Source organism: Crocuta crocuta, unplaced genomic scaffold, assembly GCF_008692635.1.
Source record: "Crocuta crocuta isolate KB4526 unplaced genomic scaffold, BGI_CrCroc_1.0 scaffold25, whole genome shotgun sequence".
Taxonomy (NCBI): domain Eukaryota; kingdom Metazoa; phylum Chordata; class Mammalia; order Carnivora; family Hyaenidae; genus Crocuta; species Crocuta crocuta.
In genome coordinates, this window is record NW_027532015.1 from 9,006,144 (window position 1) to 9,021,211 (window position 15,068).

Below are 15,068 nucleotides of genomic sequence, written 5' to 3' on the forward strand. Positions count from 1 at the left end.
GGGTAGGGGACCCAGAGGCGCACAAAAGCAGATTGGGACGGAAGAACTTCTTGTTCCTTCTGGAACACGCTCCCTTCGTGTTCCTCCAGTCCACCAAACTTTAGCAGCGCAGCCCCACACCCTGTGTGTGTGTGTTCCTTTGTGTGACTGGAGCACAGACGTAACCTACAGAATAAGGGACATTCCGAAGACGGAACCCTCTTGGGAGCTACTCTTCAGGGAATGTTAGCAGACAGTGAGTGGGGCCCCAGGGATTCCTGTGAGCTGTGGCTCCTCGCCAGCTCTCCCCTCACTGAGCCCCGGCTACTCATCTTCCTACCCTCCCCTGTGCCCTGACACATCCTCCAAAGCCAGAATTCTGCCTCACCTCTTGTTCCTAAGAGAGCTATAAAAAGGCATGATGAATGAATTAAAGGACTGGCTACTTGCGGTGAGATAAGCAAATCGTTAGCAGGGTCGAGCAGGCACAATTTAAAGTAGATACACTTTGTGTGGGAGGAAAGTCCACTAGCTCCTTCCTTGGGGGGAAATTACCTTTTGAAGTCGACTGATGCGACACAGCACATTTTGATCCAGCTAAAACAGGTAAGAGTTACCTCAAAGTGCCCACAGGGACTGTAGTGATTTCAGACACCCACTCGGCAAATCATTGTTTCTTTTTCTACAAAGAGGGAGACGGGTTTGGGGTAGAGGGATGAGGTTGAAAGGTATGAGAGAGAGATAAGCAGGAAGAATGACATGCAGAGAAGGAAGAAGAAAAACGGATAGTGTTCCTTTCTCTTTTTCCTTTTAAATCAGCATTTTATAGGGGCGCCTGGGTGGCTTAGTCGGTTGAGCGTCCGACTTTCGCTTAGGTCATGATCTCGCGGTACGTGGGTTCGAGCCCTGCATCGGGCTCTGTGCTGACTGCCAGCTCAGAGCCTGGAGCCTATTTCAGAGTCTGTCACTCCCTCTCTCTGACCCTCCCTTGCTCAAGCTGTCTCTCTCTCTCCTAGAAATTAAAAAAAAAAAAAATCAGCATCTAATATTGCATTTTGTTCCTGGTTTTTTCAAACAAGGGCATACAAAGATTCTGATTTGGGGGTGGGTTTATTTTTGAGAATATGAATCATATGCTTATTTTACAGGCATCACATTGTTAACGTTACCAGAGATCAATTCTACCTTTTCTCAATCACATAATATATTTTTTACTTGTGTATATGAATATGGAAAAAGATATTTTCATTTCCTGACGTACTTTTGTGGCCCTTTGGCCCAGAGAGAGTGAGAACGTTGTGAAATGACACCCAGTGCATGATCATTCCGATTTCCAGGGGACTATTAAAGGAAGATTTTACTCATTGAACGTGGTTGTCTGCACATTTGAGTTGCTGGTCTGACGCAGGGCCACCTCTTACACACCTCCTATGAGTTTCAGAAACTGAACAGGAACGATTTGGTCAATTGTGTAACATATGGGACTTTCTTTGAGAAGAACCTCTTCACATGTCAGATTTTGACAGCCGTTTATAATAATACTAACGAGAATGTCCAAAAAAATGATGCTGGCAGAGAATAAATGGGAAAAATGCTTTTCTTGGCGAAGACAGAAAATGTCCATGATTAGTCTCATCAGTTTGACTATATATATTTTTCATAAAAACATACATAGGTGAACAACAAATTACGTAAAATCTTTTGGTTTTTGCTTAGTTTACATTTCACAGTCATTCGAAATATTTGTAACTCATTGTTCTTGAAACTCCTGATTTTCTTTGGGCAGCAACACGCGCGACCCATAAGGATCAATCTGAATTATTCTGAGCCTTCATGGTACACGTCCGCCCTTCTCCTACTTGCTTTTCCAGCCTCCGCTGCAGTTGGTTACACCCATGTGACTGCTGTAACCGACAAAACCTCTGAGGAGGTCTGCTGCCGGGGCCTGTAGGAAATATTCACCAGCTTGACAAAGAGACAAACACATACAGAGAGCTCCTGAAAAAGCTTCTTCCTCTTCCTGCCTTGAACAGAGTTGCACAGGAAGCGATGCTTGGGCTTTTCCAACCCTCTGGAGACTGTAGGTGGCAAGTTCAAGGACAAAAGGTCAACATTCTGGAGACAGAAAAGTTAACGAAAAAAAATGCCCAAGTCTCAAATGATAACACTGAGCAATGCCATCCGGAAACTACCTGCTTATGGGTTTTTTGTTTTCCGAGATACTACATATCTTTATTGCTTAAGCCACAACTGGATGGGTGGATGTTCACTCAATAAATACTGAATTATTTAGGCATCACTCCTGATGGTTGGGTTACAAGCAGTCAATCAAACACGCCACGTCCCTGGCCTCATAAGGTGGGTACCACGTCAGAGGAGACATATGCTACAGAAGTGAAAGAATACACATATAAAGTGCCAGGTAGTGGTAATCATTTTGGAGAATATAAAGCAAGGCAAAGAGACTGAGAGTAATGGAAGACTAATTTATATTGATTATTCATGGAAGCTTTTCTGAGAGGTAATCATTTGAACAGAGACTTGAATGAATTGAAAGAGTAAGCCAGGTGGAGGGCTGTGGATATTCCGTTACTTGCAGCTGAAAGCATCATTAACTCATACATCCAATAAGTTTGTAGTCATTCTTCAAAACAGAGCTCTGACATCATGATTTCTGGGAAGACTTCTGGGACCTCCCACACACTAAAATCAATCCCTTCCTCTTCTAGACTACTTCTGTACCTTAGACCCATGCACTCTTATACATACCAAGCCTTCTTTTAATTTCCTTGTTGATATAGCTTATAAAGTCATTTCTCTAGACTGAGACTCTTGAAGGACAAAATCGACCCTTACTGCCATCTTGGCTCTTAGCACTATCTGTTTACCTGTAAAAGCTCCACAAATAATTATTGACTTGACTAGAACTTCTGTCCCTAGGACAGAATATGTTCTGGATATGTGTGGTTTCCACTGAAGTGTGATGAAAAGTGGGCACCTATAGAAAATTTTGTTAAAGTGTGATTATTTTTTGTGTTGAAGAAACTTGTCTCACAAGCATTGAGAAAGCTGACCGCTCTGAGTTTGCATGAATGTGTAGAAATAAAATAGGTCACTTAGGCAGAAAATCTTTGGTTTCCATTGAGGAGAAAAAAATATATCTAAGATGGCTGAGAAGCAACGTGGTTCTGTATCATATGTCAATCTAATCAGTATGTCCTTGGTCTTTGGAAAAGGCAAGCCAAAAAAATGAGGTTAAGACCACTCACCTAGGTTCGGTGATTACAGTCTCCTGAGTATTCCTCCTGGTAGGGGAGGAAAAAGTTAATCTTGTTTACTGATCTTGAATGAATCCTCATCTATGAACCTTCCCTCTTAGGCAACCCAACTCACACTCATTTCAGTGCCGGGTGAAAGCATATGATTGCCTCCACTCCAAATGAACTGGGTTTTACCATAAAATATGACCTAGCAGATATTATATTTTTAACTTCAAAGGTGAAGAGAAAGGAAAAGGGCATTTGAAGAAACTTAAAACATCAACGAAGGTTTAAAAGAAAAACAGGAAAGAGTTTGGTTTTAGGTACCTGTGTGAAAATTTAATAAAGAGAGGATCAGCGGATATTAAGTGTATTTTTATATTAAACCGAGTTTGTAGAATAAAGTAAATAATGTGCTTTAAAATTTTTTTCCTTAATATCAAAATAGAAGACAAAGCATTGGGTTCATACCATCTCAAATAGAATCAAATTCTCTTCCTTTATGTGTTATATTAACAGATATTAATATTAGTAATTAATTAATGTTTGCTTTCCATGTAAGCCAATCTCTTAGCTGAAAATCAGAAAGGCGAGTAATGTTTTTTAAATTGTAGGGATATTACGATCTAAATTTGTATGCTTTACAAAATTTTTCTGAAGAATGGCTCAGAGTTAGCAAGTATGTCAATAAATAAAGACTTAGTCACTTTTTGAAAATAACTGCTAGATACTTTTCTTTAAGTTTGCATGTGAGATTTCAAATTATATTTTCCATTATGCCTAAGGGAGCAGGTATCACACAGTCCTCAATACAAGCAAAAACAAGTTTTAAAGGAGTCTAGACTAGGTTGGTACACACAGAATCTTCACCAAGTCTTTACACCAATATACTTATAACACCAGAAATGGTAACTGAACAAAGACCTGAGAGTAAACTCCGATAAAAAGCCCAAATTCCAAAAGAACGTATCTTGGCATATGCTGGTTTGCTTGGGACACCCTGGATGCCCATCCCTGGTTAGAACAACCCAAATTTCTAGGGCCTGCTTGGACCCACTCCCCCTCTATACAGAGAGGGACATCCTCATCTTCACCCATCAATCAGTCAAGGTCAGTTTAGCAACAGCCTAGCTTCTTTCAAGTAACAGAAGGGACAAAGGTACACTGGGGAGGTGGTGAGATTTGATTCCATGTCCCATGCAGGCTAAGAAGTCGCAAATGAATGGGATGTACACACTTGAATTAATGGCACATGTTTGATGATTCTTTGCTATTAAATGGGCTACTTCGGATACCGGTTGGAGACACACTTAGAATTTTTGAGAGAAACAATTTCATACCCAACATACCCATTTTCTTGCCATTCTTCTACTTATTCTTTATCTTTTTGTTGGTTTGTTTGTTTGGTTGGCTGGTTGAAAGCCTTAGCCTATTCTCTTAACTAGAAGAGTATCTGCCCGGCAGAAAAGTCAACAAACTCACAAGAGACAAAAGACATTCTTGGTTTGATTGCTCCTAATAAACTTCAGTGCTTCCAGACCACATAATGTCATAGCATTATTTGTAATGCTTCTTTAAAAGGGTGACAGGGTTCAGAAATAAACTGCACATGGTAAGAAGAACCTCCCTTGGGTTATCCCTGCAAAATGAGTTGCAAGGCTTTGGGAGTGGTGGTGGTTTCCGGCCATTAGCGTTACTAATCAAGGCCAGCTTTGCATTTATGGGAATCTGCACAAATCAGGATGATACAGCCTAAGCTCACTCAAGCAACCCTGCCTGATTTCTTCAAGGTTATGCTCCAGCAAAACTTTACTCCAACTATCTTTGGTTGGAATGCTTCATTATCTTTATATATCCTAGAGAAAGAGTCCATGAAGTAGATGCATTAGGTCCATGGGTCACAAAAATCATATTTATCGCTTCATGCCCACATCAAGCAATTACTGTCAACTCTCAATTAACCTCGTTATTGGAGGAAGCATTAGTGGAGACAATACAAATCCTAGATAACCTGCCCATGTCTTTCTTGCTGCCACAGCTGCAGTGGAGGTGAGAGAGAGAAAGAAAGAGAGATAATGGGAGCGCCAGGAAAAGCTTGGGGCTAAGAGGTCTCTTCAGGAAAATTGGAGTTGAGGGTGCCCCTCTGCCCCCTTATCAGAGCCCCTTGCCTTTCTGCCCTGCGCTTGCCCGGAAGCAAAAATAACATTACTTTCCCTGCAAACTTCTGGCTGACAAACAAAAGGTGAGGATTAGCGGGAGCCAGGAGGAGGGAGCGGTGGGGGAGGAATTTTGTGAGGCTGGCAGTCAGCCAGGGCCCAGAGGAGGCCTGGGGGGGCGTGGGGAGGACCGCAGGCTGGTTCTAAGCTGAGGCTGGCTGTGCACCTTGCTGCTTAGAAGCTTGAGCCACGCCCAAGGCTCTCCGGGCACAGGTGAGTGTTCGGGTGCTTTGCCTTTTAGGATTCTGACTGTGTCAATCAACATGGCAAAAGGTGTTTAATTACAAATGTTATAATTAATCGTTTTCACACATGATAATCATTCTCACACTATAGATGCCTACGGGTATAAGGACATGTCCATCAAATCAGGTCCCAGGCATTAATGCTATTCCTATCCTTCCGGTGAAATGAACCCACCAGGCGGGGCACCTCCCTCTCAGGCCAGGAGCCACAGAAAGAGTAAAGATGATGCCTCTTCAAGTGATTCCTAGTGGCACTGCTCCGGGAAGGGTTTGCATTTTAACAAGGGAGAAAAAGTTCAGTCATAAAACACACTGAAATTCCAGACCCTACTGAGCAACCAGATGGTACCGGAGAGACACAGAAGGGGCAAGGGAAAACCTCTGAAGTCACAGCAAAGATAAGGGCACACTGGAAAGAAAAGCTGGGAAACAAACTTGGGGACAGAAAGGTGAAAACCCATAAAATTTTGTTTTAATGAAACAAAATCAGTTTGCATTAAAATGCAAATAAAGAGACAAATCCATGTCCTTTGTAAATATGATTTTGCTATAAAATTAGTGGAGTCTGGGAAACAGGTAGTTATCCAGGTTTGTGTTTTGTTTTGTTTCGTTTTTTGGGTTTTCTTCAGGGGGCTCAGAATGCAATTCTGTGTATTAGTTTGAGAAATCGGCAAACTAGGTGCAAAAATTTAAATCATAAAGTAAGAAACAGTGGAAAACATCAGGGGATTTCCGGAGAATATTGCTCAAAGCGCTTCCAAATACCAGAGAGACAGAGAGAGAGAGAAAGGGAGGGAGGGAGAGAGGGAACTATAACAGAGGGACTTCAAAAGTTCAGTTAAAAGAAAAGACTAGTGGCTCTAAAAAGGAAAGTGACTCATAAATAACAGGGAAGATTATAAAAACATGTAAATATTGACTATAAAATATCAGCAAAAAATAAGAGTTAAAGAAATAAGTGAAACTGTTCATTTGATTCATTATCTTTATAGCCTTCTGTGAAGCTCACCACCTGGGAAAGGTGCGTACATATGCAGTGACATGTGACGCCATGATTTCTCAGCTGGAAAGGAGGAGTGACATTAAAGGTATTCTTACCTCTCTTCCCTTTTTCAAACCACAGAGCAAACCACAAAGTTGGTGAAAACAGAGGAACACAGCAAATACAATCAAACAAGCAACCATGAAGTCTCCCATTCTTGTTACAATCCATGACGCATACATGACCAAATTCAGGAGACACTGGAAGCTGACAAGCATCTGAAGTGTCAAGCAGGTGGAAAAAGTTTCTGGCCAAAGTAATGTCAAAAACGTCTAACGGGCATATGCTGTGTGCCTTTGATGAGAGTGGCAAGAGACAGAACTGAAGCCCTAGAAACACAGCCGGACACCACACAACAGAAGGAGAGAGGCAGAGCGAAGAGAACATGTTAGCATGTATTCCTATTTACTTCTGTATTGTGTTACTGTGTTTCTCATAGCCAAGGAAGACTTCCAGAGGTAATGACATACCTATAGAAATTCCAAGGGAACAAGCCAGTAAAAAGAAACAAAAAATACACACACTTGGATATTCTAGATAATTCTTTCACGCACAGAGTACAAATCTTTATACTTTGTGCCAATGAAAATTTTCTCTTAGATGGTTATTCTGATAGAAAGCATTTGAATGTTATATGTCAAGTTCAAAGAAGGAAATACTAAATAATAGGTAAAGTATCTAGTTCTGTTGGGTTAAGCAATGGAATTTGAGAGATTTGCCAGACGGTTTCAATCTGAGCACCCAATTAGGTTTTCAATGGAAAAAGACGAGGGAACGAGCAGAGGAGTGTGACCAGATTATAATAATCTCCTTGTGTTGCTGTCAGAAGCTAAGGTCTATTTCACCCAAGAAAATACAACTTAGTACACAGAAAAAGCAATTCGGTGATAGTCTGGGTGCTTACTAATTGGTCTTAGAACAAGCATCTTCTCCCAGCTATAGAGCTGGCAAATATGAATAAGAGCCACTGGAAGGATTTAAAAAAACAACTTTCTGCCTACTATAGACCTGGGGCTTGGTACACGTGCTAGACNTAAATGAAAGGCCTGAACTTGAATTAGGTAACCCACTCTTCCTTATTTTCACAATCTGAGACCTATAAGAGTTTTCTCCCTCTTTTCATGCCTATCCACAGGTTACAATCTATATAATCTCACGGGGCCCTGACCTTTTAAAGAAACACTGTCTATGTATAAACAATGGATGATTAAGAGATGTGTGAAGGAAGTCAAGCAATGGAGTGCATCTAACTGAAAATAATGAAAATCAATGAAGCCAGAAGAGATCCAAACATTAAACAGCATTTACTTAAGTGATATTAGCTAATGGTACAGTTGGGTGAATGAAGCAGTATGAGCTAATGCTGACTTCCTCTCTCAAGTTAAAAAATACTAGAATGGTCATAGACCCAAGGACCATACATTTCAAGTTTGGGCTGCTAGAGAAGCTGTTCTGGGTTGAACTGCATCTCCCTGGAATTTCTATGTTTAAGTCCTAATCTCCAGTGCCTCCGAAATGACTATATATGGAGGTATGGCCTTTAGAGAGGCAATTAAAATTAAATGCAGTCATCTATGGGCCCTAATCCGGTCTGCCTGATGTCCTTATAGGAAGAAGAGATTAGGACACAGATACACAGGTAAGGACACAGGGAGGAGGTCACTTACAAGGCAAGGAGAGAGGCCTTAGGAAAAAGAAACCAACCCTGTGAACACCTTGATCTCAGACTTCCGGTCTTTAGAACTGTGAGAAAATAAATATCTGTTGGCTAAGCCCTACCCCTCCCACCGCAGTCTGTGGTGCTTTGTAACGGCAGCCCTAAGCAGACTAATACAGACACCTGCTACAGTGAGCCCTTCTCTTTCTCTTAGAAGTCTGAAATAAGGCCCTTTAAGTTTTTTTCTATGGTTAAAAGCATTCTACATTATACTCACAACCCCGACAGGAAAGGCCAGCACAGCTAACATCCAGTCCCGGAGCGAGATGAGCTTCTTGAGCTGCCTTTCTTGTTCTTGGTTCCCATTTCCTCTAGTCAGAAGACTGGAAAGGTCAGTCAGCACACAAATACCAAAGAAGACAGCCTGGATGACCTGGAGGGAGACAACAGCTGGTGTTAGTCAATAAGATCTAAAGAGGCCCCAGCCGTAGGATGGCGAGCAAGCTACAACTTTGCAACATGACACATGATAAGGGATGATCAGAAGCATATTTAAGAGCTGGCATGACAAGTAAAAAAAAAAAAAAGAATTAGATATTTACGACTTGCTATCATAGGTGAGAAAATTCATCCTAAAAACACTGCTTCCATTTTCGCTCGCCTCAAGACAAATGCAAAATGTGCATGCACATACATGTCTAAAGAGGCCCAACACAAAGCAATATCAAATATCATGATGACGTGTCCATTATTTTAAAATATCACATCTGTAGTCTCATTACATTGACTAGTGGGGTTTAAAAAACATCTAAAAAGTGCAAAGTTAAGAATCAAGGTAGCCTGAAAAATAAATGAGACACTTTTGTCTGAATGTGAAGAAAGCTTCCAATGCTCTAATCTCCTTTTCCACCACAGGAAGTGGTAGAAAGCTTCTAGTCCTTGGGTCACAGAGAAATTAACTGAATGCAATAATCAAAACTGGTATAGAACGATTTTCTGTTGTCAAACCTGAATGATATGACCTCCTCAGGTTTTTTGTTCTTATAAAATAAAATCTTTCCCAAGTAACATAGATACCCACACCATATTCCCCCCCAAAAGCTTTCAGTTGTACATTCCCAAATCAATTACAAATTAAATTACTTACATCAACTACATGTAACTTGGACTATCACAGGGGAGGACACTGAAATACTACAATTCGATAATTTGCGAAATACCTAACGTGGGAGCAAAAGTATCGATGATCCAGAGCTGTGGGTGGAGGCAGGAAGCATACTGTAATATAGCTTGGCAAATGATAATTCAAATTATGGGAAGGGCAGAAAACACATTCCCTGGGCTCAAAGTCAAACCCATTTAACACCAAGAGTAGAATCAGGGTAAGTTTTTTTGGTGTCTTCTACCAGAAATAATTACTGATGATATATTTGCAAAACATACAATTTTACTCACTACCTCCTTAGAAAACAAAAAATTGGGGGTAGATTTCCATGTTGGCAGTGGAAAGGATCTGTGAAAGCTCTGTGGATGAGTTCCTCACTAAGGCACCGAACAAAGTGAAGAAGGACCCTCAAAATTACCAGGTTCCATTTAACATAGCACTGACACACTCAGATTGTCAATCACTCGGTTCAAATTCTTATCTAAGCCATTTTGAAAATTCAGAATAATGGAGAATCCATTTCTGGCCTTAGTCAAACAAAAATCCTGCAGTATTCTTACATATAATACAACCACCATGTTCTTCCAAGTTCACCAAATCCTGCCATTATTTGCCAATGTTAGCTAAAGTTCTATTCCTTCTCATAACTTAGCCTGGCTTTTAGCTTCAATGACTTAAGGTTTACTGTTACTCTTTCTACAACAAGAAAAAGCAGGGGGGGGAGAAGCTGAGATGGCCATAACTAAGCAAGTTGGCAAAAATCATGTTGTGATGACCAGAAATAATTTCAATGACTCAGGGAATAATTTCACACTTAGGAAAACTTTCCATACCATATCTTATCATTTTACATGTTTGATCTTTATGTCAACCCTAAAAGGTTTTGAGAAATTGGACTGGCCAGGCTGGGGAATAATAATCTCCATGCCAATTTGGCCAGTGAACATATTAAAAGGGGCTCTATCTGATCAATTACCAGGGAAATGCAAATGTAGATCACAATGAGATAGCATTTCTCAACCATATAATTATTCACAATTTAATTCTGACAATACCACTGGTTATAAGGATGTAGAACAACCAGAAACTCTATAGCAGGAATGCAACTTGGGACAATTCCTTTGAAGAATATTTGTCAATATCTAGTGATTTAAAGATATACATGCTCTACTATCTAGTGACTTCACTACGGAGGGTATTTGTGACAGAAGCTCTCACACATGTGTTCTAGTCACATGCACATGAAGGTTAATTTCTGCATTCATTGCTTCAGAAAAGTTGGCCTAAATGTCTCAATTATTACTGGATAAAGAAACTGTGCTATATTCATACAGTGGAGTTCTAAGTACATATCCATTTTTCATTCTCACAACAAAACATTAAGCAAAAAAAGGAAACCAAGAAAATTCTACATTTTGACAGTATGAAAATTTCAAAAAAGGGCAAAGATAATTTTAAGGATGTACATGTATATAAAGTAAAATATGAAGAAATGCATGGAATTAATAGCATGGAATTCAGGTACCTCTCCAAGGAGGATAAGACTGCGGGGAAGGACACAGGGCCTCCACTGTATCAATAATATTTCATTCTTAAGTTGATTATAGAATTTTTTTTTATTATTCCCTATGTACTTCATTATTATGAAATATTTCCAAAGAACTTAAAAATAAAAGGTAAAAAAGAATGGTTTTCATATTTTGGGGATGTAGCTGGTGAATCTCTTTCAATTGTTTTCCCTCTAACTCAGTTTCCTTTAGTTTTAAAAATTGGCTGGTAATAGCAGGTTTTACTAAAAGTTCCAAATTAAGTGAATTAAGTGAATTTTAAAATTCCATGATTAAGTGACTACACCAGAGTTGCCTTCCCACCATAAACAGCTACGCATTTGGACTATATATATAAATCAGCTTTTTCATATATTGAATTTTCTTCTCTGTAATCAGCCAAAGAAATTTCTCACTTTTTAAAAAACTGGCTCACTTGATGAGGTCAGGCCCACCTTGAATAATTCTCCTTTTACTGCATAAAGTAATGTAATCACAGGATTGATTGTATCCACAGGATCTTCCAAAAACCCACTGAAGGTGAATATTACTGAGAGTCATTTTCTTATTCTATCTACCACAAGCTGTAGCTTAAACGATTTTTTTTTTTTAAATGTTTTACTTATTTCTAGGAGAGAGAGAGAGAGACAGCGTGAACAGGGGAGGGTCAGAGAGAGAGGGAGTCACAGACTGAAACAGGCCCCAGGCTCTGAGCCGGCAGTCAGCACAGAGCCCGATGCGGGGCTCGAACCCACGAACCGCGAGATCATGACCTAAGCGAAAGTCGGACGCTTAACCGACTAAGCCACCCAGGCGCCCCTTAAACGATTTTTGAAGCTCACTCAGAATGGAGAGGTATCCAAGTTCTGACCAGAGGGGCCTTATTGACTACAATAAGAATTCAGTTGAGCCTGAGGAATTTTATTACCTAATTTGTGATGCTATAATAGCCTTGGAATAAAGGCTACTTTATATCCACGCCAATAGTACTTAAAAACAAGCATCACAAAAATAAGCAAGCTTATCTACAAGTAACTTAAATATGCACTAAAATAAAATTCTACAATTTTTAAAGGAATATAACAAAATGCAGGCATTCAACAATATCCAACATTACACTATCAATATCCAATCAAAACTCACTAGACTTTCCAAGAAGAAAAAACAAATCTTTAATCAAAAGGAAACCAATTAAATAAAAACAGATATATGGGGTGCGTGGGTGGCTTGGTGGGTTAGCTGTCCAACTCTTGATTTTGGCTCAAGTCATGATCTCATGGTTTGTGAGTTCAAGCCCCACATCAGGCTCTACAGGTTCTGTACTGACAGTGCTCATGCTCTATTCCCCCCTGCTCATGCTCTCTCTCTGAAAATAAATAAACAATGTAAAAAAAAAAAAAACAGGTATAGAAATGACAGAAATATTGGAATTAGCAGACAGAAACATAAGTTCAAGAAGTTAAATGAAAATAATGGGCCAAAAAACATATTAAAAAGAACCAAACTGAACATTTAAGAATTAAAGACATTGCCTGAAACTTAAAAGTCACTGGATGGAGTCACTCATCATCAGGGAAATACAAATCAAAGCCACACTGAGATACCACCTCACATGGGTCAGAGTGGCTAAAATAAACCAATCAGGGAACTACAGATGCTGGTGAGGATGTGGAGAAACGGGCACCCTCTTGCACTGTTGGTGGGAATGTAAACTGGTGTAGTCCCTCTGGAAAACCAAATGTGTGTGGAGGGTTCCCCCCAAAATTAAAAACAGAGCTACCCTATTGTCCAGCAATAGCACTACTAGGAATTTACCCAAGGGATACAGGAGTGCTGATATACAGGGGCACATATACCCCAATGTTTACAGCAGCACTCTCAACAATAGCCAAATTATGGAAAGAGCCTAAGTGTCCATCAACTGATGAATGGATAAGAACATGTGGTTTATATATACAATAAAATACTACTTGGCAATGAGAAAGAATGAAATCCTGCTGTTTGCAGCAACATGGATGGAACTGGAAGGTATTATGCCAAGTGAAATAAGTCAGTCAGAGAAGCACAGATATCATATGTTTTCACTCATATGTGGATCTAGAGAAACTGAGCAGAAGACCATGGAGGAAGAGAAGGGGGGAAAAAAAGTCGATACAAACAGAGAGGGAAGGAGGCAAACCACAAGAGACTATTAAATACTGAGAACAAACTGAAGGCTGATAGCGGTGGGGGAGAGGGGAAAATGGTTGATGGGCATGGAGGAGGGCACTTGTTGGGATGAGCACTGGGTGTTGTATGTAAGCCAATTTGACAATAAATTATATTCATAAAAATATATTTTAAAAAGTCACTGGGTGGAAATAATAGGAAATTAGACACTACAGAAGAAAGATTGAAATACTGAGTAGTTAGCAATATAAACTATTCAAAATGAATCAGAGAAAGAAAAAGATTTTGAAAATCAACAGAATATCAGTGAACTGTGAGAGCAGTCTAACATATGTGTAGTGGAGCCCTAAGGAGCAGGTAAGGGGAGCATGTAGAAAAAGTATTAGGAAAAAGAAAAAGTATTAGAAGAAGCAATGGTTGAAGTTCTTCCAAAACTTCATGAAGTTTTCATGAAAACCATAAACCTACAGATCCAAGAAATGAAACAAATGGAGTATAAACAAAGAAAACCACATCAAGGTACAGTGTAATCAAATGCTGAAAAATCTGTGAAAAAGACATCACATACAGAAAAATAAAGGTAAGAAATTTCACCGGCGTCTCATGGAAAACAGCACAAGCCAGAAAACAGGGGAATGACACCTTAAAGTCCTATGAGGAGGAAAAACTCTCAAAGGTGAAAGACTTTTTCAGAAAACAGAAGCTGAGAGAATTTATCGTCACTAGCCTTTCACTACAAGGAATGGGAAAGAAATGGGAAAAATGATACCAGATATAACTTTAAATCTACACAAAGCAATCAATGACAATTGCTAAAAACTATAAATATGTGGGTAAATATAAAAGATTTATCTTAATTAATTTTATCTTTTAAAGATAAATGACTAGTTAAAGCAGAAATATGAGAACACATTGTGAGGATTTAAACATATTTAGAAATAAAATTATGATAGTTAAGTTTTTAGTTATATATGAAGTGGCATAATACTATGTAGCGGCAGATGGTGTAAGTTAAAGATGTATACCGTAAACCCTAAAGGAACCATTAAGACAGTAAAATGGAGATCTTCAGCTAATGCATTAGTTGTCTGTGCTACATAACAAATTACCACAAATTAAGCAGCTTAAAACAACATCAATTTGTTTGCTCTCATTCTGTACATCAGAAGTCCAAGTGAGTTAGTCTGGTTGCTGGGCCACCAAAATCAAGGTCCTGGCCAAGCAGCTTTCTTATCTGGAGGCTCAAGGAAAGGATCTTCAAGATCATTCTAGTTGTTGGTAGAATCCAGTCCCTTTTAACTGTAAGACTGAGGTTCATGCTCCCTTGTTACCTGTTGGCCAATCACTCTCAGCTCCTGGAATGTGCTCCCCAACCNATACCTGATTCTTCTTGTGCTTCAGATCTCTCTGACTTTCCCCTCTGCTTTTGTCTCCTGTAGTCAGTCCGAAAAAACTTTCTGCCTTTAAGGGTTCATGTGGTAAGGTTAAGCCCACATGAGTAATGTCCCCTTCTTAAGGTCAACTGTGCCATAGGTTATAATGCAATCAGAGAAGTTCTACGCCATTAATTCACAGGTTCTCAGGGTTAGAGTGGGGGATCTTTGGGGGCCAACTTACAAATTCTGTCCATTACAGCTAATAAGCATAGAAATAAAATGGAACACTAACAGTACATTGAGGTAATCCAAAAGAAGTAAAAAATTGGGGAAAAGGAACAAAGAATAGACAAGACAGAAAAAAAAGCCAGTAAGATCTCTGACTTTAACCCAATAATGCCTATGATTACAT

General features: G+C 39.6%; 1 protein-coding gene and 1 long non-coding RNA gene across 9 annotated transcripts in view; one reads left to right on the top strand and one right to left on the bottom strand.

Moving 5' to 3' along the window:
• Positions 1 to 15,068, bottom strand: part of AIG1 (androgen induced 1) — a 241,628-nt gene that overhangs the window by 177,124 nt on the left and 49,436 nt on the right. For all 8 annotated transcript variants that reach the window (XM_077776000.1, XM_077776001.1, XM_077775997.1 and 5 more), the window contains exon 2: positions 8,677 to 8,832. In XM_077776000.1, coding sequence (XP_077632126.1) covers positions 8,677 to 8,832 — 156 coding nt within the window. The remainder of the gene's footprint in view (positions 1 to 8,676; positions 8,833 to 15,068) is intronic.
• Positions 220 to 7,265, top strand: LOC144241485 (uncharacterized). The gene is made up of 2 exons (XR_013338091.1): positions 220 to 585; positions 6,824 to 7,265. It is a non-coding gene; the product is annotated as an uncharacterized LOC144241485 (long non-coding RNA).